Genomic DNA, 27457 nt, shown 5'->3' on the forward strand with positions numbered 1-27457 from the left:
AGTCACGGAGGGAGTGGTCTTTTCGGAACGCTGATAGGGGAGGGGAGGGAAATATATCCCTGGTGGTGGGGTCCGTTTGGAGGTGGCGGAAATGACAGCGGATGATACGCTGTATATGGAGGTTGGTGGGGTTCTGTCCTGGTGGCGGTTGGATGGGCGGGGCTCAAGGGCGGAGGAGCGGGAAATGGAGGCAATGCAGTGGAGGGCATCATCGATCACGTCTGGGGGGAAATTGCTCTGATCTCCAGCATCTGCAGTCCTCACTTTCTCCTCTTTCTTCTGAAGTGTATTATTTACTATGCTTTTTGCCCGTCTGGCCATCCCATTGATATGGCCAGTTCTTAGACCAAGTAACTGATGCTAAACTTTGACAGATCATTGATTGGGCCACATTTGGAGCCTTGTGTTCAGTTCTGGGCACCTTATTTAGGGAGGGGTGTTAATGCCCCAGAGGGAGTGCAAGGGGCTTATGCTGGAATAAAGCTGGGAATGAGGGATTTTAATACAAGGAGAGATGGGAAGAATTGGGCTTGTTCTCCTTGGAGTTGGGAGGATTAAGCAATGACCTTTCCACTAGTCAGTATATCAGTAATGAGGATTCACACTTCCAAGATTACCAGCAAGAAAGCTAGGAGTGAGATGAGGAAAAACGTCTTCACTCAGTTGTTAGGATTTGGAATGCGCTGCCTGGGAGCGTGGTGGAGGCAGATTTCATCAAAAGCTTCAAAAGGGAGATGGCAATATATTTGGAAGTGATAAATTTAGAAGGGTTACATGATAGGACTGGAGTATAGAACTAGCTCGGTAGCTCGTTTAGGCACAGGTACAATTATGATGGGTTGAATGGTATCTTGCATTGTAAATTCTATGATTCTGTGATGCTTACAGTCTACTAGATATGAACTGCACAATGAATTTTTATACAATCAATTGACCTTTTCCCTTGGCCTCCAGCTAATGAACCAGTTTTGGCACAACTTTCTTCTTCCCTTCAGCTGTTATCTTTTAGTTTTCTGATCAGTTTGCCTTGTGGGGACTTGACATATACCTTGCTAAAATCATGCAAACTGCATCAAACTTGCTGCTCTCAACTTTCCTTTTTACCACCTCAAAGCAATTCACTCAAGTTGGTCAGATGCTATCTTCTTTCACAAATTGATAGACTCCTCCTAAATCGAGTCAGAGAGTCATACAGCATTGAAGCTGACCTTTCCGTCCAACTCGTCTATGCTGACCAGATATCCCAACCTAATCTAGTCCCATTTGCCAGTACTTGGCCCATATCCCTCTAAACCCTTCCAATTCATATACCCATCCAGATGCGTTTTAAATGTTGAAATTGTACCAGCCTCCACCATTTCGTCTGGCAGCTCATTCAACACATGCACCATCCTCTGTGTGAAAAAGTTGCGCCTTAGGTCCCTTTTATATCTTTCCCCTGTCACCCTAAACCTATGCCCTCCAGTTTTGGACTCCCCCACCCAGGGAGAAAACTTTGACTATTTACCCTATCCATGCCCCTCATGATTTTACAAACGTCTATAAGATCACCTGTCAGCTTCCGATGTTCCAGGGAAAGCAGTCCCAGTCTATTCAGCCTCTCCATGTAACTCAAATCCCCCAACCCTGGCAACATCCTTGTAAATCTTTTCTGAATCCTTTCAGGTTTCACAACATCCTTCCTGTAGAAAGGAGACCAGAATTGCACGCAATATTCCAGAACTACCCTAACCAACATCCTGTGCAGCCGTAACATGACCTCCCAACTCAACACTCTGACCAATAAAGGAAAGCATACCAAACGCCTTCTTCACAATCCTATTTACCTTCAACTCAACTTACAAGGAGCTATGAACCTGCACTCCGAAGTCTCTTTGCTCAGCAACACTCCCTAGGACCTTACTATAAGTGTATAAGTCCTGCTCTGATTTGCTTTCACAAAGTGCAACATCTTTCATTTATTTAAATTAAACTCGATCTGCCACTCCTCAGCTCGTTGGCTCATCTGATCAAGATTCTGTTGTAATCTGAGGTAACCTTCTTCGCTGTTCATAATTGATCCTTTCTAAGCTATATGTCAATTTGTACCATGTCATCTACTTATAGTTTTTTTCCCATTTTACTTAGATGTCATGGCAATGTTGGTTGATCACCCTATTCCAGTTCCTCCTGAGAATGATCATTCTTACAATTCCACTGTGCATAAATCTCTGCCACTGCATCTTTCTATCTGGTCTTGCACTCCTTGGCAAACCCACTTCCATCATTCCCATCACCATATTTCCTCTATCTCTTCAACTGCTCATACCAGTTCATCTTTTCTTGGTTTCTTTCTCAATGCTTCCACAATCTCTGGGCGACATGGTGGCTCAGTGGTTAGCACTGCTGCCTCACAGCGCCAGCGGCCAGGGTTTGATTTCTGCCTCAGGTGACTGTTTGTGTGGAATTTGCACATTCTCCCAGTGTCTGCGTGAGTTTCCTCCAGGTGGTCCAGTTTCCTCCCATGTCCAAAGATATGCAGATTAGGTGAATTGGCCATGTTAAATTGCCCATACTGTTCAGGGATGTGAAGGTTAGGTGCATTAGTCAGGGGAAATGGAAAGTAATAGGGTAGGGGAATGGGTCCGGGTGGGATACTCTTTGGAGGGTCGGTGTGGACGTTTTGGGCCAAATGGCTTGTTTCCACACGAAGGATTCTATGATTCTAATCTATACTGATGTGGCAATGTATATTGTTGCTTATAATTCTTTTCATTCTCCTTTTCCATCTCTAAGGTTCGGCTGACTGGTCTGTAATTGGTAGACTGCTAACTTACCGTTATTTAAAACAATCTCCTGCACGATGTCTGCATCCAGAGTAAAAAGAAAAATGATAGTCATTTTTTGTGCTGTTTCATCCCTTCCCTTGGCCTGGGATACATTTCATCCAGACCTGGTGACTAATACAAGGATACTGAACATCATAATATTCCCTCCCTCACCGGCAATACCATCCAATGTTTCACAGTCATTTTCTTTAATTACAGCACCTGCTTCATTCCCTCTTTTAACAAACATGCAGTACTTATTTTGACTCTGCTGGAGTTGACATTGTGTTTTTGTCAACCACATACTATTTTCCTTTTCGCCTTTGCAATTCACACCTTGCAATCTCAACATGAACATACAGGGATAACCTGATGAATTGACAAGCAGTCTATTTCTTCTATTTGAAAGAACACATTACAACAACTTTGGAGTTTAATGTTCCAAATAAAACACAACATGCAAAGGAAAAAGGAATGCAGAACCTATTAAAGCAGACTGCATGATGCAGTTTAAGGAAATATGTGCTTTGGTTAGATGAGATTCCCTACAGTATGGAAACAGGTCATTTGGCCCAACAAGTCCACATCGACCCTCTGAAGAGTAACCCACCCAGACTCATTATCCTACCCTATATTTACCCCGACTCATGTACTTATCACTACGGGCAATTTAGCATGGCCAATTCACCTGATCTGCGCACCTTTGGATTGTGGAAGAAAACCGGACCACCCAGAGGAAACCCACACAAACACGGGGAGAATGTGCAAAATCCACACAGACAGTTGCCCTGAGGTGGGAATCGAACCCGGTTAACCACTGAGCCACCGTGCCTTTTTGAACATTGTGGCTAACCATTATATCTTTTACATTGAATTCGTCCCAGTTGATAGTGTAATTGAAATATCCCAACAAGTTTTGGACTACTGAAACAATGGCCTCCATAATTCCTTTGTTGATTCCTTAGGTATTTATGGTGTGCTCCTGGAAGTGAGATTGCCCTCCTCTGGTTTTTATTTCAATTTGATTTGAAAATACTGTAATTGGGAATGTTGAGCAGCAGTTCCTGCCTTCATTATGTCACATTTCATTTATAGTTGTGAATTCATAGTTGAATTTATCTATCTGTGTGTTATTCATTTAACTCCTTTCTTTGAAATATATACTGTTAGTCACTGAACACCACCTTTGACTATTTTCTTGCTTTAGTTTCCTCTGCTGTCTGTATTTATTCAATTTGTGCTTTTCATTTCCAGCTTAGCTCTCTTCCATTTGAGTGTATGTTCAATTTCCCATACTCCTCCCAACAAGTTTAAAGCTTTCCTGAATGTAGTAATGAATCTCCCCAACAGTCATTGGTCCCAACGCCTGTTGATTTGTAACCCATCCAGTTTGTACAGCTGACATATTCCCCAAAATCTGTTGCAGCACTCCAGGAATCGAAAGTCCATCCTCCACCATTTTTGCAGCTACTCCTTCATTTGCATTGTCCTTCCATTTTTTGTTCTCACAAGCAGTGGGAGTGATCTGGAGATTGTTACCTTTTGAAGTTATATTTTTTTCTTTCCTGCCTTGCTAAAGTTGCATGCAGTACCTCATCCCTTTCGTATCATTGGTACAAATATACCACATGACTGCTGGCTGTTCATTCTACCATCTCATAACGATCTTCAGTTTCTCAGTGACACTTTTAACCCGAGGAAAGCAATTCCTGGAGTCAAATCTGTGAGGGCAGAATTGCCTATCTGTTCCCCTAAACATTCAACCTCTTATTACTGTTGTTTTTGTGACCTCCCTCCTTGTCCCCCACACATCCATCAGTTTTTTCTTACATGCTGAAACTCAGAGCTCAAGTCTTCTGGTTGATGATACTACCCTGCAGTACGTGAGGAGTGTTCTGGAGTTCCGACATTGAACAGGTTAAAACATAGAACAGTCCAGCATTGTACAGGCCCTTTGGCCACGATGTTGTGCTGAGCATTTATCTTAATCTAAAATCAACCTAACCTACACACCCCTCAATTACTGCCATCCATCTTCTTGTCCAGCAGTTTCTTAAATGTCCCTAATGTCTCGAACAGGAAATGACATCACCACAAACCCCAGGAACCCCATCCAGGAGAAAGATATAAATAGAAAGCAGGAGACAACAGCTTCGCTTCACTTGGAGGTCGCCACTGATGATGTTACCTAACCAGGTAATGAAACGTCTGGATAACAAACCTACAGCTCAGCGAACAAACCTACACCCTAAGTCCCTAAAGTCTCCGACTCTACTACCATTGCTGGCAGTGCATTTCACACACGGACCACTCTGGGTAAAGAACCTACTCTTGACATCTCCCTTGTATCTTCCTCCTATCACCTTAAAATTATGACCACTCATGACAGCCATTTCTGCCCTGGGGAGAATCTCTGGCTATCTACTTTACCGATGCTTCTCATTTCTTGCACCTTTTTTCCCTTCTCTCCAGTGTGAAAAGCCCTAGCCCACTCAATCTCCCTTCATAAGACAAGCCCTTCAATCCAGGCAGCATCCTCGTAAATCTCTTCTGCACCCTCTCTAAAGCATCCACATCCTTCGTATAATGAGGCGATCAGAACTGGACACAATATTCCAAGTGTGGTCTAACCAGAGTTTTATAGAGCTGCAGCAAAACCTCGCGGCTCTTAAACTTAATCCCTCTGTTAATGAAAGATTGCACGTATTGGGCTTCAGGAACCAAGGACTGAAGTCCCTTGGCATGCTTTTATTCACTCAACTTTTTGTTGAACTTAAAAGAACTGGATCTTAAAACTTGAGAAAAATTTGAAGCTTAACACCTAAAACCTCATATCTTTAAAAACTCAATTTAATCTTTCAAGTTTGTCAACATTTCGGGATTATTTTAGGTTACATAGGAGTTTTAGAACAGCAAGAGGTTGTTTGACCCAGACTGTACAGGCTTTTATATTTCATGCGAGCCTTCTTTTATCTTTTATCATATCACTTTAATCACATATATCTTTTGTCATATCACTTGCCCTTCACTCCTCCCTAAAACATCTTAACACCAAGAACAGTTACGTAAGAATCCTACTCGTTGACTATAGTTCAGCCTTCAACACTATTATCCCCTCAAGACTGATTACAAAACTTAGTGATCTCGGACTAAGCCCCACTCTCTGCAACTGGATCCTTAGTTTCCTGAAGATTGGGGACAATATTTTGTCATCACTAACATTCAACACTGGAGCCCCCCAGAGGTGTGTACTCAGCCCCCTACTGTACACACTGTGAGTACACAAGACTGTGATGCTAAATACCAGACTAATGCCATTAACAAGTTCACTGATGACACCACCATAGTTGGTCGAATCTCAGATGGCGATGAAACAGACTACAGATGGGAGATGGAAGACCTGGAAAAATGGTGCACTGAAAACAACCTAGCTCTCAATGCCGGCAAACCCAAGGAACTCATTATTGACTTTCAGAGGGATGTTACTCGTGCCCCTCCCCCTACACATTAACACCACAGAGAAGGAACGAATGGAGAGTGTCAAGCTCCTGGGAGTGGTCATCCATGACAAGCTTTCTTGGACTCTTCATGTGGGCACACTGGTTACAAAGGCTCAACAACGTCTCCTCTTCCTCAGGCAGCTGAGGAAATTTGGCATGACGGCGAATACCCTTGCCAACGTTTATAGGTGCGTCATCAAGAGCATTCTGTCTGAATATATCACTACCTGGTATGGCAGCTGTACCATTCAAGTTCAGAGACAGTTACAAAGAGTGGTGAACTCGGCCTGGACAATCACAAAGGCCAATCTCCTATCGATAGAATCCATCCACCAGGCGTGCTGTCAAGGAAAGGCCACCAGCATTCTTAAAGATCAATCCAACCTTGGCAATGTTTTTCTACAACCTCTACCATCGGGGAGAAGGTACAGAAGCCTGATCACACGCACCAGCTGGTTTCGCAACAGTTTCTGCTCTACTAGAATACTGAATGGATTCACAAACTCTTAACATTCACCTGTACCTGTGTTTTTGCTTTTGCTGCTGTTTACCTATTATTTACTATCTATGCGACTTAACTCTGTGATCTGCCTGTATTGCTCACAAGACAGAGCTTTTCACTGTGCTTCGGTACATGTGACAATAAATTCAATTCAATTCAATTCAATTCTTCATTGATCCCTTTTTCCTCAAATGCTTGTATCACCTGCCTTAAAATTCAAATCTACCATTCTCTTGCATCACTTCTAATGGCAATGAGTTCCAAATTTTCACAAAAGTATTTTTTCAGAATTTTCTCTTGGATTTCTTGTGGTGAACTTATATTAATGACCTCCGTGACCTTCGCTCCTTACATCAATAATGATCCTGAATCATGATATGCGCACTTCCCCGCCCCCCCGGAAAGTCACTATCCAGTTAACCATTTACTGTGCATCCCGAATTTCCTCAAGATGATGGTTAGCTGCCATCTTTGAGCTGTCGGGATACTCGCAATGCTGTTGAGAAGGGGTTCCAGGATTTTAACCAAGCAATGGTGAAGAAACAGTGATATATATTTCTTAGTCAAAATTCTATGTGGTGGGGAACATGCATGTGTTGGTGTTCCCATGAATCTATTATCCTTGTGCTTCTAGATAGTAGCAGTTGCATGTTTTGAGAAGGTCCTGGTTGAGGTGCTGTCGGGCATCACCTATATGATACGTGCACCTCTCATTTAAGTGATGCTCACCTAATTTGATTACTTTTTTTTGATGAATTGTGAAGCTTCTGGTTCATATCTTTGCCAATAGGGGCAACAATATATGTGCAGAGCATCGGAGGCTGAGGGGTGACCTTATAGAGGTTTATAAAATCATGAGGAGCATGGACAGCATGAATAGCAAGATCTTTTTCCTGTGATGCTATGACACACTTTGTTTACCTGCAATAAAAGAATCTAGGACCAGAGGGCATGGCCTAAGAATAATAGATGCCAATTTATGATGTTTATATGTAACAAGCTGCCAGAGAACGTGGTGGAGGCGGGTATAATTATAACATTTAAAAGGGAAATGGGACTATTTCAGTTGCGGGTATCTAGTTGGCGTGGATGAGTTGGACTGAAATTTCTGTTTCCGTGCTGTATAACTGAGCCTGAGTCCATAAGTTGATGGACCAAGTCCAGCTGGATACACTTCTTTGTCTTTACATCCCTTCCATTCCGATCTATACTTTGTTCCTGCAGTAATTTTGTAGATTATCTCATATTTTTCTGACCGGTAGAGTTTGAAATTCTTGTGATATTCTCTGGCCCAAGAATATGTCCAAGAGGAGATAACCTTCTGTACATCCAAGAATACAGAATATATAATTGTTACAGGTATACAAGTTTTGGAGCTGCAGCTGTGAACTTCTGGAATATTGTGTGCAGTTGTGGTCTCTCTCCTATTGAAAGGATGTTATGAGACTTGAAAGAGTTCTGAGAAGATTTACAAAGGTGTTGCCAGGGTTAGAAGGTTGGAGATATAGGGAGAGGCTGAATGGGCTGGAGCTGTTTTCTCTGGGATGTCGGTGACTGAGGGGTGACCTTATAAAGACATGAGAGGCATTGATAAAGACAAGGTCATTTTTCTGGAGTGGGGCAGTCCAGAACTAGAGGGCACAGGTTTAAGGTGAGGGGGGAAGATTCAAAAGGGACCTAAGGGACAACATTTTCACGCAGAGGGTGGTTTGTGTATGGAATGAGCTGACAGAGGAAATGGTGGAGGCTGATACAAATACAATATTTAAAAGGCATCTGGATGGGTATATGAATAGGCAGGATTTAGAGCGATATGGGCCAAGTGCTGGCAAATGGAACTAGATTAATTTAGGATATCTGGTTGGTTTGGACGAGTTAGATAGAAAGGTCTATTTCTGTACTGTACATGTCTGACTCTATGACTACAACTGAAATATTAATAAACCTTGTTATGCATGTCCTGACAAATTTCCATAGTGGGGTGGGGGCGCTTGAACCATGACTTTTGGTTCAGAGTTAGGGAGGGAAACGAGCCACCAGCCATGTACTTAATGCCCACTTTGAGATTTGTATGGTTAAATTGGGTTTGCAGAACAATTGGGTAGCATTAATTATGCGTTCAATTAAAATGTATGCACTCTCAATGGTTGGATATCTTTAACTGTGTTCTTTAGCTTTAAAAGGAGACATTCCATAATTGCAATCCGCACCTAAGTTAGAAACTGAGGCAAGAATTCCGTTGTTTGAGATCGGGAACAAGAAATTTTCAGTGCTGAATTTTTTTTGTTTTTCTGAGATTTCTTCGTGATTTTGTACAGCTACGGAAGTGGACATATTTTGGCAGATCTGGTCCGCAGCAGCTGCCTAATTTGAAATACACAAATGCTCTTTACATTAATCCAAGAGTTGAAATGAAACTGGCTGTTGTGAGAATAATTTTGATGGGCTGTGATTGATCGAAATCTTTATGAAGGGAGATGCTATTCGGCTCTCAACCAATGAAAGAATTTTTTCCCCCAAAATGTTGCCTCTTTCCCCAGCAGTCCTCATTCCCGCAGTGCGTGTATTAGCTGTGGATGAAATAGCTTTATTGTACCGCCGCCTCCGGTGTTTATGATGGGGGGGGTGGGGGGTGGTGTTCCTGGTCAGAACGGAGTGGGAGAGTTCATGCTGTCTGCAGTCTAGGAGGCTCCGCGAGGCACATGGCACTTTGTACGGAACTAGTGAAGTATAACAGCAAATAATAGAAAGGGTCATTTGAGATGCAGGGCGCATTTTCTGTTAAAGCTACGCAAACTTGGAGCGTCATTGAAATGCAAATGAAGGTTTATTGATGAGAGGACTCCGTGCTGCAGAAGAGAGGTGCGCCAGTCAGGCTATTTACATCCTTGGAATGTGCGGATGTTCACATTGTCGACTCGTTAGAAGGCTGTGAAATTTATCATTCGCAATGGCTGCGAGCAGGTTAATGCAGGAGGTGAGGGACTCTGTATGAGCTGGGGGAGATAAAGAAACGATGAGAGCATGCTTTCCTTCGAAGCAATCCCTTATGAGAAAAAGAGTGGTCGAAAGAGAGCCTTGATTCAAAGAGGAATATGCTGTTGGAAATGAATTTGATTATATGTAACTGATTCAGATGTATTTCAAAAAGCTACTGATAACACTAAATTGTTTGACCTGTCATGTTTAAAGTTCCTTGTTATATTTAAAAATATTGAGGGCTGGATTGGATTTTAATTTTTAAAAATGCATAGATTAATTGTTCAACAAGCAGGGACGGTAGATTGCTATTTACAGAATTGGATTAAAATTATTTACTGTACACAATTAGTCTGTTTGTTAGCACATTGGTTACTAAATCATATGGATCTCCTCAATCTGATACATATTTTTAGCTGATAAAATTAAACATTCTTATGGAGTGGGAAAAGCGGTAGTAACAGTGAATTTTCTGTAGCAGTGTGTTTTGAACACAAGGTCCTACATGAATGTTTGGATCTATTCAAACAGTTCTTATCAAATCAATTACAAATACATCTGTTTAATGTTTAGTGATTTTAGAACGTGCAGATGTCAGTCAGTATTGCCTAGATGTTGTTGTACTTCTCAAGGTTTGCAAATGAACCAATTTCTGCATTTTCTACTAAAGTAATATTACGCAATTATATTTTATTTAATCTTCTCTCCTCATGCTCTTCTCTCTCCACCCCTGCCACAATTTGTAGTACTCTGTTACATGCCACTTACTTTGACCAGAAAAGAAACAAGGCACTCTGCATTTAGGAAGTACATTAACTGATGTCACATTGTGTGAGATCAACAATTCAGCGTGGAATTGAAAGTGCAAATTTATGTCTACTGTTCCACACTTAGTGAAACATACAGGGAGCTAAGGTTTTCACTATTGTGTCCAGATATAAAAACATCAAATGTTAGAAATGCGCAGCATTAGGGGAGAACAGTTGCACGCTGGTACAGTGGAGGCCCTATGCCATGACGCCACAATAGAAATTCATACTTTTCAGTCTAGTGATTCCCCATGTATTGAAGTTTCCAAATAACCGAGGTGCCATGTAATTTGCATAGATTCTTGTCTGTGATCTGATCTCGGGTAAGCCGTGCTCTCTGTTGAGTGGTGGTGCTGATCAGAGGACTTGACTCGCATATAAAAGGGAAAAGAAGAACCATCTATTGCCAATAATGACAATTCATGACAACTTTGGTCAAGGTCCAGAGTTGGTTGCCTGCCTAAAATGGTAGATGGCCCAGACCACGGAAATTGCTCATTTTGGATAAATACAGCTAAAAATTGTAGTTAATATTCAATAGCATTTTCCCTTCCTAAAAGCATACAATCTTATGCTTGTCTGGGAATCAATTTCAGATAACTCGTACAGCCATTACAACTATTAACTCTGCAGAAAGGATTCTATCGTATACTGATTGCATAGATGATTTTGATCATCAGTCTTTCCAGCGATGAAGTGACTATTGATAAATTACTGGACTTCCCTTTGATTTCATGACAATGTTTATTTTTGGTCTTGTCAGATATGGATTATTGTGCCTTATCATATCAAAACTGAATATTTTGAAAAGGTTCAGTAGCTAAAGTGATTTATTTCAGCTAACATAGATTTGGAAAGGGGAGGAATGGCTGCACAAGGAATTCTATCTTTCCTTTATACTGAAAATGTGATTTCACAAATAACCTCATCCTGCATACAGAAGAACTGCTCCACTTATTTGAGATCTGAGAGGTGAGTTTGCACAGCTGAGTTTTAAAAAAAAAGATGCTGCTCTGCTGAGGGCTAATCATCTGAATTCTGTACATCGCTCCAGGAGTTCATCAAGCCAACATTAAAGGCTCAAACATTTTCAGCAACTCAATATCACTCCTTTCATCTTAATGTGGAACTGTTCTCTGATTAAAAGTGAATAATACCCATTCTAATTCCTCAAAAAATGAAAAACATTCATGGCTGTATGCAACAAAACCTAGCTGAGCTCGGGTGAATAATTGATAAGGAAGGTTTGTTCCACAAGTCTGCGATAACAGTCATCAGCAAGAGGAAGATATAACCACCACCCCATGAAATTTATTCTTATTACTATTACCAAATCCCTCCAACATCCTGGTGATCACCATTGGCCAGAAACTTTGTTTCGAGCAATCACTCCATTGCCCATTTGGAACTGGCCAGAGGCTGCTTATTCCACAACAAGTGACTCACCTGACTTTTCAGTGCCTGTGTTAAACTTGCAAAGCATGTTAGAAGTATTCCCCACTTGCTGAGAACCACATCCACCATCCTGAGCGTTCACCATCATAGTACAGTGACTACTGTGTGTACTACCTAGAAGATGTACTACAGCAGTCTGCCATGAGCTTCTCAGTAGTTCCCAAAGCCACAAGCCTTATCAAAGAGAAGCTGAAGTGCAATGAAATGACATTACCTACACATTAGGCAAAAGTGAGGACAGCAGATGCTGGAAACCAGAGTTTAGATCAGAGTGTTGCTGGAAAAGCACAGTAGGTCAGGTAGCATCCGAGGAGCAGGAAAATTGATGTTTCAGGCAAAAGCCCTTCATCACTGGGGTAAGGTGGGGGGAAGGGAAATGAGGAAACTGGTGAAGTCCACATTAATGCCCTGGGGTTGAAGTGTTCCGAGGCAGAAGATGAGTCATTCTTCCTCCAGGCGTCGGGTGGTGAGGGAGCAGCAGTGGAGGAGGCCCAGGACCTGCATGTCCTCGGCAGAGTGGGAGGGAGAGTTGAAATGTTGGGCCACGGGCCACATTGCACACTGACTTGGAAATGTATTGTTGTTCATGCTTTGTTTCTGATCCAAACTCTGGGAACATATTCCCTTTTAAAATGTGGGCACATTTTCAGGAGGAGATGAATTGCACGAAAAAGAAGGGTAAGCACAATTTGAGATGGATAGTCAGTGAGAGCTACCATGGTAGTCATGTCCTAATAATTTACTAAGTCAAAATTTTATCCTTCTTTCCTGCATTTACCTTTACTGAAAGGATCACCCCCTGTTAAGGTAAAGTTCCATGGTTGCAGTTATTGTTTTAAGTACTCACTCAATATTCATTGTTTTGAGGCAGACCGGACAGAGAGTGTATTTGTCATGCAGGTGTTGCAGTTCAGTCATATTGCAGTCTGTAGTTTTCTTCAGTAGGTTTGATTAGCAATGAGGACCAAGAAGGTCAGATGAATTTTTTTCAGAAAACTTAGACCAGTTGAAGCAACCCTGCTAACTACACTGGCTAAGATTAGCATTTTCAGTTATTATTAGCTCGAGGAAAGAGTAGCTAAAGTTTGAAACTCATCCAGTGGCTCTATTGTACAGCTGATTCAATGTTATTTCATGATTGAAAGGTAAGAGATCGATACTTGTTCCGATGTACATAATTGATTTTTAGAGACTTGAATAGGATTACACATGGTTTAACAACATTAAGTATTAATGCTGAGAAGTATGCCTCTGCCCTGGATTACATTTGTATTTTTTAAAGCATCTTCATTCTATATTTAAACCTTTTCATGTGCCTTGAGTACTACTCAGAAGACTACCATTTGTTGTGAGTAGTAATTACCCTTGAGAAGCTGCCGTGAACTGCTTTTTCATCTGTTGCAGTCCATCTGATGTAGTCTCAAATACAGTGCTATTGTTAAGAAGGTATTTTAGGTTTTCAAATGTCCAGGTTTTTAACCCAGCAATTGTGAAGGAATGGTGTGTGGATGGTAAGGAACTTGTAGGTATTAGTGTTTTCAAGTGTCTGATGCCTTTGTCCACCTAGGCAGTAGATGTCGTGTGTTCATAAGGTATTGTTGAGGGAGGCTTGGCAGGCAGGCAAGCTGCTGCCACTGTGTGCCATTGATGGAAAGAATTGATGTTTAAGGTTTTGGATACACTGCTAATCAAGTGACTATTTCTCCTTGATAATGTTGGAATCAGACTTATCCAGGCAAGGGCCTGGATCAGTGGTGCTGGAAGAGCACAGCAATTCAGGCAGCATCCGAGGACAGGCAAAATCGACGTTTCGGGCAAAAGCCCTTCAGGAATAAAGGCAGAGAGCCTGAAGCGTGGAGAGATAAGCTAGAGGAGGGTGGGGGTGGGGAGTGGCATAGAGTACAATAGGTCAGGTAAAAACAATGACTGCAGATGCTGGAAACCAGATTCTGGATTAGTGGTGCTGCTAGCTTATCTCTCCACGCTTCAGGCTCTCTGCCTTTATTCCTGATGAAGGGCTTTTGCCCGAAACGTCGATTTTGCCTGTCCTCGGATGCTGCCTGAATTGCTGTGCTCTTCCAGCACCACTAATCCAGAATACAATAGGTCAGGGCTGAGGAAATGACCTGGGAGTTGCAGTGAGAGAGAGACTCCCTGAGATTCTTGTAAAGAGAGGAGGAAAACTTCTTCAAGGCAGGCATCCTTGCAAGAGGATCGCAGTAGGGTTAAAATCAACGAGGTAAAAACAATGACTGCAGATGCTGGAAACCAGATTCTGGATCAGTGGTGCTGGAAGAGCACAGCAATTCAGGCAGCATCCGAGGACAGGCAAAATCGACGTTTCGGGCAAAAGCCCTTCATCAGGAATAAAGGCAGAGAGCCTGAAGCGTGGAGAGATAAGCTAGAGGAGGGTGGGGGTGGGGACGATCCAGGCAAGTGGAGAGTATTCTATCTCTACTTGTGCTTTGTAGATGGACAGGCTTTGGGAACACAGAAGATGGATTACTTGCCACAGAATTCGAAGCTGCTCTTGAAGCCACAACATTTATATGGCTGCTCAAGTTATTTTCATGATCAGTGGTGTGAGCCGCGGTAATTATGTTGATTACTAAGTGATGATCATGATGTTGATTGTCAAAGGGAGATGGTTAGATTCTCTACTGCTGGAAGGTTGTCATTGACGGGCACTCTTGTGATACAAATGTTACTTATCACTTCGCCCAAGCTTGAATGTTGTCTGCGAATCTGGCTGCAAGTGGACATTCACTGCTTCAGTATCTGAGGAGTTCAGTTCTCAGTTTAAAAAAACTGCTTTTATTTTTTTGAAGGGCAAGACATTGGAGTGGCTCAAGATGTTTGCATGTGGGATACTATGACAAACGTGGTGGTGCCACATTATGGACTTGATGCTTTATAACATTTGAAGGTGGGACTTGGTCTTCACAAGGACTCTGGTCACTCCTACTGTGCAGGGAAATCAAGTTAGCATTGATGGACATTTTGGTTGGCATGGACCAGTTTGGGGGCCTGTCTTCCTACTGTGGGACTCTATGAATTTATCTGCAACAACTGGACTGACACCAGAAATAGATTTGTGAGGATGTGGTTAACATAGAACATAGAAGAATACAGTGCAGTACAGGCCTTTTGGCCCTCGATGTTGCGCCGATCCAAGCCCACCTAACCTACACTAGCCCACTATCCTCCATATGCCTATCCAATGCCCGCTTAAATGCCCATAATGAGGGAGAGTCCACCACTGCTAATGGCAGGGCATTCCATGAACTCTCGACTTGCTGAGTAAAGAACCTACCCCTAACATCTGTCCTATACCTACCCCCCCTTAATTTAAAGCTCTGCCCCCTTGTAATAGCTGACTCCATACGTGGAAAAAGATTCTCACTGTCGACCCTATCTAAACTCCTAATCATCTTGTACACCTCTATCAAGTCACCCCTAAACCTTCTTTTCTCCAATGAAAACAACCCCAAGTGCCTCAGCCTTTCCTCATACGATCTTTCTACCATACCAGGCAACATCCTGGTAAACCTCCTCTGCACCCGTTCCAGTGCCTCCACATCCTTCCTATAATATGGCGACCAAAACTGCACACAATACTCCAGATGCGGCCGCACTAGAGTCTTATACAACTGCAACATGACCTCAGTACTCCGGAACTCAATTCCTCTACCAAGAGGAATTCCTCTAACAAGAGTTTTATCATCGTTGTTGACTGCCATTGGTCATTTGTGACAGATATGCTATCACAGCTTAATTAGTTTTCTCTGAGCCACTGTTGGAGATGAGCATTAAGGTCTCATATTGTATGGTCTTGCAGGTGTTTCTTCCAAGCGATATTGAATAGGGCGTACTGATTAATCAGCTTATGAGAAGATTTGAGGCATGAGACATCGTTGTCCTTTTTTGACTGGGTGCCACGAGGCTTTGTGGATCAGTAGTGAGTACTGATAACTCCCAGAGCAGCTCCCTCCCTACTGGAAAGCACTGTACAGTGACCTCTGGCAGATCTGCTCTGCTGTTGGAGTGAAAAATACCGAGGGATAATGTGGGAGAAGTCTGTTACACTGGATGTGAAGTATGTTTCTGAGAATATGATTCTTTCAATTGGTTACTTAGACTTACTATGCTACTTATTTTACTATAACTTGGCAATAGTGAGGACTGCAGATGCTGGAAAGTCAGAGTCAATAAAACGTGGAACTGGAAAAATCACAGCAGGTCAAGCAGCATCAGAAGATCAGAGGAGTCAACGTTTCGGACAGAACCCTTCCTCTGGTCTGGGGTGGAGTAAGGGGGCTATGAAATAAATAGAGGGATGGAGGGTGGGAATGGAGGAAAGGTAGGTGGGATGGCAGTAGGTGGATGCAGAAACAAGGTGAATAGCGTTGGTCAGTGGGAAGGGTGGAGCGGATAAGTGGGAAGGAAGATTGTTAGGTCAGGAGTTCAGGATGGAGAGGGAGGGCTGGACCTGGGATGAGGTGAGGGGTGGGGAGATTGGGAAGCTGGTGATTTCTGTGTTGAGGCCGTAAGGTTGTAAGCTCCTGAGATGAAAGATGAGGTGTTCTTTCTCTAGTTTGTGTGTCATTGTTTTGATGGAGGCAGCCCAGGATGGACATGTCGGGGGAGGGGGTAGTTGAAATGGCTGGCAGTCGGAAGGTGGGGTTGATTGGAGCATGCAGACCACAGACGTTCTCTGAACCAATCCCCATGTTAGCACTCTGTCTCTCCGATGTAGGGAAGACCACATCAGGAAAAATGGATACAACAAATTTGGTTAGAGGAAATACAGTTAAATGTCTGCCAGACTTGGAATGATTCTTAGGGGCCTTGGATGGAGGTATAAGGGGAGGTGTGATGGCAGGTGTTGCAACTCTTGCAGCCGCAAGGAAAGGTGTTAGGTGTGGAGGAATCTCGGTGAAGAATGTGGACCTAACAAGGAAGTCGCAGAGGGAACAGGTCCTACAGAAAGTAGTTAGGGCTGGGGAAGGAAATGTATTTTTTGCTGGGGTCAAGCTGTAAGTGGCGAAAATGGCAGAGGACGATGTATTGGATTTGGAGATTGGTTGGGGGGGAAAGTGAGGATCAGAGGGTCTCTGTCCTTATTATGGTTGGGGAGGAATTTGAGACAGAGGTGTGGGAGATGGAAGCGATGCGGTTGAGGGCATCGCTGATTACAGGGGATCCTCTTCTTCCTCTCCCGCAGACCCAACCAGTCCCCCTCCACTGACACACTCATTTGCTTGGCGGAACTGCTCCTCACCCTTAACAACTTTTCCTTTGAAACCTCTCACTTCTTAAAAACCAAAGGGGCAGCAATGGGTACTCTCATGGGTCTGAGCTGTGCCTGCCTCTTCATAGAATACGTGGAATAGTACTTCTTCCACAGCTACATTATCACCAACCTCCACCTTTTCATCCACTATTTTAAAGACTATATCATTGCTGCCTTGTGTTCCCATGAGGGGTGCAAGTGGTTCATCAAGTTTACCCACACCTTCCACCCTGACCTCAAATTCACCTCGGCCATCTCTGACACCTCCCTCCCCTTCCTGGACCTCTCCGTCTCCATCTCCAGCAACCACCTTGTCAGTGATATCTATTTCAAGCCAACCAACTCTGACAGCTACCTTGACTACATCTCCCACTCCCTCCTCCTGCAAAAATGTGATACCGTACTCCCAATTCCTCCATGTCGCCGTATCAGCTTTCGGGGGGGAACGATTTCACTCCAGGACATCCCAGATGACCACCTACTTCAAGGACTGTAATTTCCCCTCTTCTGTGACCAACGATGCCATCAATTGTATCTCTTCCATCTCCCACACCTCTGCCCTCAAATCCCCCCCCATTCCTGATGAAGGGCTTGTGCCCGAAATGCTGATTCTCCTGCTCCTCAGATGCTGCCTGACCTGCTGTGCTTTTCCAGCAACACACCTTTCGATTCTGATCTCCAGCATCTGCAGTGCTCACTTTCTCCTCCATCTTCCTTCCTACCTATCTGGTCCACCCCTCCCACTGACCAATCCCATTCAACTCCTACCTGCATCCACCTATCACCATCCCACCTACCTTTCTCCCAACCCCACGCCCTCCCTCTATTTATTTTTCAGCCCTCTTCCCGGTCCTGATGAAGGATCCTGCCTGAAATGCCAACTCTCCTGCTCTTCTGATGTTGCTTGACCTGCTGTGTTTTTTCCAGTTCCACATTTTATCAACTCTAATTTCCCGACAAGCTTTCAGATTTTATTAAGAGAACTTTGCAGTTTTCTGAGCAGGGTGTGCCATTTATCATTTTTGGAGCTAAGGTTAAACCCAAGTGAACCATTCACTTTAATACATTTTTAACTTCTCTCTAATGGTTTTTGTCAACTGGCTTGCAGAACAGTTAAACATCATCCACAATGTCTAGAGTCTCTCAGACTAAGTTGGGTGAGGATGATAAATTTCCTTCACTGAAGAACATTAATGGATCAAATGGGCTTTTACAGCAACCCAATGGTTTTGTGGTCACCATTACAAAGCCAAGTTTTAATTTTTTATTGTGAATTACATTTTTTGAATTTAAACCTTTCAGGTGAAAATTCAGCTTGTGTACCCAGAGCCTTAGAGAGACAGCAGATGAATCACTAGTTCAATAACTAAAATTGTTATACACTAACTTTTGATAGTGGTCTTGCACTTGTACCTTAACAGACTCTGGAAAATGACTATCAAGAGCGAATGGAACCTATAAAACAACTTTATACAGTCCTTTAATGTAGAACATGTCACGTGGTGAATTCCAGAAACCTGGTCTGAAATTGTGTTTTGGCGAAGAGAGATTTGAGAGTCAAGAGAGTGGATGGGGTTGGATATGAGAAGTAAAGTTTCAGTTGAATTAGTTTGTTGATGGTCCAACCAGTATTGGTCTGGTGTGTATAAGAGCTGGAGGCTTAGAGACTGAAATCAGTTGTCCTTCTAATTTGAATAGCTTGAAAGTCAGAAGTATATAGTAAAACAGGGCTCAGCAACTGGGTAAAGTCAGGTTCTGCCCAGTAACCAGGGAGGTAGATAAGAGTTTGTGACTGGACCCAATGACAGTGGCCTCAAGTTTCCCAATCTAAGACCTGCTGGACAGATTGCCAGCTGAGAAACAGTGACGCATTGTTAGAGGTAGAACTGGATGTCATTAACCCTCCTGTGGATGTTAATTCCATTTCAGTTGATGTAAATAAGTATGCCAGGGCATTTTGCATAAAATACCAAGGACAAAAAGAGATGACTTAAAAAAAAGAGGCCAATATCAAGGGGAGATATTCAGGGATTGAAACAATAATTCTAGACAGCTCAAAAGTTCTTCAGTAACTTGAAATGCACAGGATAATCAACTGTGGAGCATACATTGCTTGACGATGGGAGGTATGAGACTTTGGAGGTATTAATAATGGTTGTGTAATCTCTATACTTGGCAATAGTCAAAATCAGGAAAGTCAAGGGTTGTTTTTCTTTGGAGTCATGAAGATCAAGAGCAGATCTCTTAAAAGGTTAAGGGACCTAGGCAAGTACTTCTTCCAATAGTAGAGGGATCAATACCCAGGAGGCATGGATTTAAGGTAAGAAGAGAGTTCAGAATTTATTTGCACTCATAAGATTATGGAAGCTTGGAATTCACTGCCTGATAATTCAATCAGAATCTCTCCTAACATTTAAACCATATTTACCTATTCACCTGCATTGCCGTAGTTTTTGGCCCATAGCCCTGGAAGCTGGAAATTAGGTAGAGCCCTCGGCAGAGGACTTCAATCTCGTCTAGTTGAAGGGTGTGATCAGATAAGTTGACTATCAACCTCACACCTAAAATACATTGTCTGACTGGAGGTGTTGTCTCCTTTATATCGATAAGACCTTAAGTTGTCTCACAGCAGTGACTTGAAGGAAATTCTGGGATTTACATATTAATCAATCAAAACCTGTACCTCCATTTTAACTGATTAAAGATTTAACAGCCATTTTAGATGTGCTTAATTTGTTTCTCGTGACTTGCATGACCCTTTGATCTTTTCCTTCTAAATTCTGTGTCTAAGGTCTTCCTCTCACTAACACCTAATTAAGGAGCATGTCTCCGAAAACTAGTGGTTTTAAATAAATCCGTTGGATTATAACCTGGTGCCATATGATTTCTTGATAAAGGGCTTATGTCCAAAACGTCGATTCTCCTACTCGGATGCTGCCTGACCTACTGTGCTTTTTCAGCACCACACTCCCTACTCTGATCTTAAGCATCTGCAGTCCTCGCTTTCTCCTGTGTGATGTTTGACCTCGGTTAGTGTCATTAGATCCTTGTTGACTGGTGTGAACATAATTGCCCAAATGGCTTTCTTTGCATGTAAACATAAATGAGTCTGTGTCAGTGATCATAGTGGTGATGACTCAGTAGGATTAGGTCTCATCAGAAGTTTTTAGATCACTATCAATTTGTCTTCCAAGACTCATCTCAAAACAACGTGGAGGTGGCTTGGCCTTAGTGCAACAGTATAATATAAATGGTTGCATGCTTTCCCCTAAACAAATCTAAGTTGCTCCTAATGAGGTCCCCTCAGCCAGATTTTCTTTGGGTGGCAATTTGAAGCTCTCAGTACTGATAGGTAGATCATCAATGAATGAAGTATTGCACCTTCTATCCTCTGTTTATAGAATTTAATTTATTGCAAATTTTGAAGCGACTTGCATTAATTTCCAGCTTTGGTGTCCTCAGTTTTGATGCAGTATTTTGTGTTTTTTTTTATGTCCTAGGCACCCATTCCAAAGACTGTTTTGATTCCTGTGGCAATTCCTATTTCAAAGTCGACCGTTTCCCGATTCCGTAACAGTGTTGAGGGCCTTAACCAGGAGATTGAGCGAATTATTATCAAGGAGAGTGGAGACAAAGAAGAGCAGATCATGATTGTAAGTCTTTCTTTATCTCAGGCGCCCTCTAGTGACAAGATGAGGCTGTCATTATTGTTTAGCCTGTTTACATGTGTCCAGTGCAGTTGTGGCAAAAGACTTGATCAAAAGCTGTTCAGGAAAGCGCGGGACTTAAGTATGTAAATTGAGTAACTCTTGTAATGCAAATGTGGTATTTTCTGCTAACATAAATTTTACTGTCTATAAGTATGATGACTAAGATCAGACTTGAGATACTGAACTAATTTCAAGCTTAGTGCTCTGCTTCAGATAGTGGTGCTGCAAAATTTCCTCAATGTTCTGATCTGTTGGGATGATCACCATTTTCCTTGAGCAAAGTTTTACAGGAGCAAGTTGGATCCTGCACAGACTCTATAAAGGCGCGTGCAGAAGAATGTTGGAACATCGGGTCAAAAATCTGACTCAATTTATTTTGTTTTCAGATACAGTGCTTAAGTTACTGGGAGCAGCCCAAAATTCAGGCTGTCATTGTACAGTTTATGAACAAAGTACAGTCACAAGAATCAAGTAATAACCTGCTATCAAATTTACTATTTTAGTATTGTGTATGCTTGCTTTGAATGAAATTCTTTTCAGACATTGCGAAGCTTTAGAAGTAATCCTGCTACAACAGTTCAAGTTAATTCAGTGTTTTCAGCATAACCCAGCAGTGACCTCAATTGTTTAGGGTAAAAACTTTCAAGTGATATTCCTCAAAGACATTAGTCAGCAGCCAGCTTTGTTGGTTTTTACTTTTGCACTTAAAGTTCCCCTTGCACCCCCATTTTAAACCAATCTGAGAGCGCAATGATTTTAATACAACTCTGTTTTTAAAAGCTTGTTTACTTAAATTGCCATCCCATGTTAAGTACCATTATCATTATTAAGTGGTCTCCATTGACACACCAATTATTTTTGACTTCTTTATCATTAACTTTCCACACCATAATTTTGCATCCATCTCCTATCCTCCAGCTCAGTATGCATCCCTTCACTCTTTGAATGAGTCATCATTGTCCTGCATTTTGAAACTCTCTTCCTGAACTAGCTTGTCTCGGTTCTGCCTGCAAAGTCAACCTCATCAGCTGTGGTCACTTCAGTTGATTTTTCTACATTCTTCTCCATTTTCATCTCCCTTTTAATACATTTGCTGCATGTTGTACTACTCTCACTCTCACTCTCTCTCTCACTCACTCTCACTCTCACTCTCACTCTCACTCTCACTCTCACTCTCACTCTCACTCTCTCTCTCTCAAAAACTCATATTGCCAGGTATGATTTCTAAATGTGAGTTTAACAGTTAGAGCACAAGTGTCACTACAAATATCAGAATATGACAATTGCTCATGTTAATTGGCAGCTAATCACAATATCATTGTTTGCGACTTTTGCCACTTGTTTTCTGAGAGTACCTTGGGTTTGATTTGTGCAAGAAACTTGGCTATAAGCACATGAGACTAATATACAACCTAGCTGATGTATTCCCTTGATTAAAAAAGTGAATAGTCATGCAGATTGGGAACATTGAGGTCCAATTCCTGATTACTGTTGATCTAGTGATGTTATTTGTAATCATGACATTAGGCCCCTGACTTAGTGGACAGAAAATGATTCAAAGTTTATCTTTCGAATTGTGCTGAAGGTGTCACTGAGAAAACTGGACTCATGTACCTGGAAAGGCCTGTTGAAATAATTTGCTAACCCCCAAGAGTTTGTGTATTCACTAATAGAGAATTGGATGGAAAAGAATTTTTTTCTGCATTGGACCATTTGTCGTCCAAGTGAACAGTCAAATATTATTACAACCTGAAATTCTGTGCAGTTGTTTTATTTTCTATATTTGTTGAAGACAAACATTGAAGTAATCACTATTAGAAATCTGAAGTTTGCTTTGTGTTCTTTGGTTCAATCAAAAACACTCCTCTGCTCTTCAAAATATATTTTTCTTAAAATGGCTCTTGCAGGAAAATACCGCTATCTTATTGTCTTCATCACTGGTACAAATACTGTGATGGCAATCTCTGCATGTGAATGTCTGCAGTGGGTTCCATTTTCACGAGTTTAATTTTTCTTATGTGCATTGGAGTTAGTCATTGGTCATATCCACACTTTGCTTTTTGCTTCTTGTGGCCACAATCTCTGACAGTCTTCACATTTTGTATTAATCTGCACTCAGATAGTTATCTGCCATTTCTAATATGGCCAAATGCATTAGTCTTCAGTTCCTGCTTTCTCAAATGATGTTTACCACACAGTCCATCTTGCTGTTCAGGAGCATCTGGCATAGACACAACTTTTAAAAAAATTTAAGCAAAAAAATCTGGAAATATTTGCCAAGATCTGTGGAATGAGAAAGGTAATGGCTCCCTTCTCAGACTCCCCGCTTAGGACAATTCTCTCACTTCTTGTGGTAGAATAGTCAGGGCAAAAGAACTATCATTCCCCTCCATCTTTGACCTCCTATGCTGCACAAACCTTTAGAGTTGTTTCATCTCTTCTATCTGGGCAACCCTGACCACACTTCACAATTTGAATTTCAGTTGCCTCTAATTTTCTGCACTGTTATCTCCATCAGCATCATTGACACAGCTCTCTAATTGAGATCATTGAAAGGATTTCTACTTCATTTCGCCTTTGATTTTCTTGCTACCAAATGGAGTAAGTTACTTGCCATGAGAGATTCTTGGAAGGAAGGTCAAGGATTTTCTTTCCACTGTTTGATCATCTCTCTGTACACCCTCCATCTTACTTTGGCACTTCTATTCTGTTGCAGGTCTTCTCATATAATTATTGTGACAGTAATTGAACTTTAAGGAAGGTGTTGCCAACAGTTCCTCTGATCAGCATTTCTTAGCAGTAACCTACTTATTGATGCCCAATTTGGGTTCCACAAGTGCCACTCAGCTCCTGACCTTAGCGCAGTTTTAGTTCAAAAATGGACAAAACAATTCTAGAGATGAGGTGACTGTTCTTAACACAGAGGACACAGTTGAATGAGTGGTATGAAGGAGCTATCAGAGTTTGAGTCAAAGAATCAGGGAAACTCTCTGCCCGTTGGAATAATCATTTCAGCTCTGAAAAGAAGCTGATAATCTCTGATTATTTTTACTGGAGCAGAGAAGGTTGAGAGGGCACCTGATTAACGTGTATGAGTTTGAGGGACATTGACAGGGTGGATAGAAAGCACCTGAAAGGGTCAAGAAGAAGGACGCATAATTTTATCGTGGAAGACAGGAGGATTAGAGGAATTTGAGGAAAAATGTTTTGACCCAAAGGGTGATGGATGTCTGAAATGCACTGCCAGGGAGACACTTGATACTTTCACAACCTTCAACTGCTACTTGGATGAGCACTTGAATGTCGTAACATTCGAGGCTACTGGCCGAGTTTGGAAGTTGGAACTCGTGTTGCTAGTCATGCATTTTAAGCTATACAGACATGAAAGGCTGAACACGGCCTCTTCTGTACTATATGATTCTATAACTGGCAGAGAGGGCGATGATTTCAGTGCTTGGAGGTCAGTCATCTCTGTTGCAAGACCCTGAAGAATGCTTGCAGAAATGTCATGTCCTCACCCCAACCATCTTCAGCTGCTTCATCTCTGACCTTGCCTCCATAGGTTAAATGAGGATATTGCACAATGCTCATTCCCATTTGTGACACTAAAGTAGTCTAGGGACAGAGATGGTCTAAGGTGCATTTGTTTTAGTGTGGGAAGTGTAGTGGGTAAGGCAGATGAACCTAGGGCTTGGAGGAGTACCTGGGAGTATGATGTTATTGCTATTACTGAGAATTGGTTGAGGAAAGGGCAAGATTGGCAATTCTATATCCCAGGATATAAATGTTTAAGGCAGGATAGAGGGGGAGGCAAAAGAGGTGGAGGAGTTACATTACTATTCAGAGAGGATATCACAGCTGTGCTGAAGGAGGACACTATGGAGGACACGAGCAGTGAGGCAATATGGGCAGTGCTCAGAAATAGGAAGGGGGCGGTAACAATGTTGGGGCTGTACTATTGGCCTCCCAACAGCGAGCATGAGATAGATGGAGAAATATGTAACCAGATTATGGGAAGATGTAGGAGCAACAGAGGGTGTTGGTGATGGGAACTTTAATTTTCCTAACATTGACTGAGATTCACTTAGTCTTAGAACTCTAGATGAAGCAGAATTTGTAAGGAGCATCCAGGAGGGTTTATAGAGCAGTATGCAAACAGTCCGACTCGGGAAGGGGCGATACTGGATCTGGTGTTGGGGAATGAGCCCGGCCAGGTGGTTGAAGTTTCAGTAGGGGATTACTTTTGGAATAGTGATTACAGTTCTGTATATTTTCGAATACTCATGGATAAAGACGAGAGTGGTCCTAAAGGAAGAGTACTAAACTGGGAGAAGGCCAACTGTAGCAAAATTCGGCAGGAGCTGGGGAATGTGGATTGGGAGCAACTGTTTGAAGGTAAATCCACATTTGATATGTGGGAGGCTTTTATAGAGAGGTTGATTAGAGTTCAGGAGAGATATGTTCTTGTGAAAATGAGGGTTAGAAATGGCAAGATTAGGGAACTGTGGATGACAGGTGACATTGTGAGACTAGCTTAGAGGAATAGGGAAGCGTGCGTAAGGTCTAGGTCACTGAAGACCTTGGAAGAATATCAGGAAAGTAGGACCATCTGAAATGAGGAATTAAGAGGGCTAAAATGCGTCACGAAATATCTTTAGCAAAGAGGGTTGAAGAAAATCCCAAAGCCTTTTATTCGTATATAAGGAGCAAGAGGGTAACTAGAGAAAGGGTTAGCTCACTCAAAAAGATAAAGGAGGAAAGTTAATCCGTGGAGTCAGAAAGTGGGTGAGATTCTTACTGAGTACTTTGCATTGGTATTCACTGAGGAGAGGGACATGACAGATGTTTAGGTTCGGGATAGATGTTTGATTGCTCTAGGTCAAGTCAGCATAAGGAGGGAGGAAGTGTTGGATATTCTAAAAGGCATTAAGGTGGACAAATCCCCAAGTCTGGATGGGATCTATACCAGGTTACTGAGGGAAGTGAGAGGGGAAATAGCTGGGGCCTTAATCTTTGCAGCATCCTTGAACATGAGTGAGGTCCCGGAAGACTGGAGAATTGTTAATGTTGTCCTTGTTTAAGAAGCATAGCAAGGATAATCCAGGTAATTATAGACTGGTGAATCTGACGTCAGTGGTAGGGAAGCTGCTGGAGAAGGTACTGAGGGATAGGATCTATTCCCCTTTGGAAGAAAATAGACTTATCAGTGATAGGCAGCATGGTTTTGAGCAGGGAAGGTCATGTCTTACCAACTTAACAGAATTCTTTGAGGAAGTGACAAAGTTGATTGATGAGGGAAGGGCTGTAGATGCCATATATATGGACTCCAGTAAGGCGATTGATAAGGTTCCCCATGATAGGTTGATGGAGAAAGTGAAGTCGCGTGGAGTCCAGGGTGTACTAGCTCGATGGATAGAAAACTGGCTGGGCAACAGCAGACAGAGAGTAGTAATGGAAGGCAGTTTCTCAAAAGGGAGACCTGTGACCACTGTTGTTTGTGATATTCATAAATGATCTGGAGGTAGGTATAGGTGGTCTGATTAGCAAGTTTGCAGATGACACTAAGATTGGTGGAGTAGCAGACAGTGAAGGGGACTGTCAGAGAATACAGCAGAATGTGGATAGATTGGAGAGTTGGGCAGAGAAATGGCAAATGGAGTTCAATCCAGGCAAATGAGAGGTGATGCATTTTGGAAGATCCTATTCAAGAGCGAACTATACGGTAAATGGAAAAGCCCTGCGGAAAATTGATATACAGAGCGATCTGGGTGTTCAAGAGCATTGTACCCTGAAGGTGGCAACACCGGTTAAGAGAGTGGTCAAGAAGGCATACAGCATGCTTTCTTTCATTGGACAGGGTATTGAGTACAAGAGATGGCAGGTCATGTTACAGTTGTGTAGGACTTTGGTTTGGCTACATTTGGAATACTGTGTACAGTTCTGATCGCCACATTACCAAAAGGATGTGGGTGCTTTGGAGAGGGTGCAGAGGAGGTTCACCAGGATGTTGCCTGGGTATAGAGGGCATAGGCTATGAAGAGAGATTGAGTAGATTAGGATTATTTTCATTAGAAAGAGCTTGCGGGAATACCTGATTGAGGTCTACAAAATCATGAGAGATATAGACAGGGTAACAGCAAGAAGTTTTTTTCCCAGAGTGAGGGACTCAATTACTAGGGGTCACAAGTTCAAGGTGAGAGGGGAAGTATGTGTGGAAAGTTCTTTATGCAGGGGTGGTCAGTTCCTGGAATGTGTTGCCAACGGAACTGGTAGAGGCGGGCATGATAGCGTCATTCAAGATGTATCGCGATAGATACATGAATGGGCAGGGAGCAGAGGGATACAGATCCTTAGAAAATAGGCGACTGGTTTAGATAGAGGATCTGGATTGGCACAGGCCTG

At 42.4% G+C, this 27457-nt stretch overlaps 1 protein-coding gene across 3 annotated transcripts in view; it reads left to right on the top strand.

Moving 5' to 3' along the window:
• The window catches only part of fam117bb (family with sequence similarity 117 member Bb), a 233574-nt gene that overhangs the window by 141034 nt on the left and 65083 nt on the right, over nt 1–27457 (top strand). For 2 of the 3 annotated variants that reach the window (XM_043693382.1, XM_043693380.1), the window contains one exon: nt 20846–20998. The exons of the other annotated variant lie outside the window; for it this stretch is intronic. In XM_043693382.1, the coding sequence (XP_043549317.1) occupies nt 20846–20998 (153 nt within the window). The remainder of the gene's footprint in view (nt 1–20845; nt 20999–27457) is intronic. 3 annotated transcript variants of the gene reach the window in all.

Source organism: Chiloscyllium plagiosum, chromosome 7, assembly GCF_004010195.1.
Source record: "Chiloscyllium plagiosum isolate BGI_BamShark_2017 chromosome 7, ASM401019v2, whole genome shotgun sequence".
Classification (NCBI taxonomy): Eukaryota; Metazoa; Chordata; class Chondrichthyes; order Orectolobiformes; family Hemiscylliidae; genus Chiloscyllium; species Chiloscyllium plagiosum.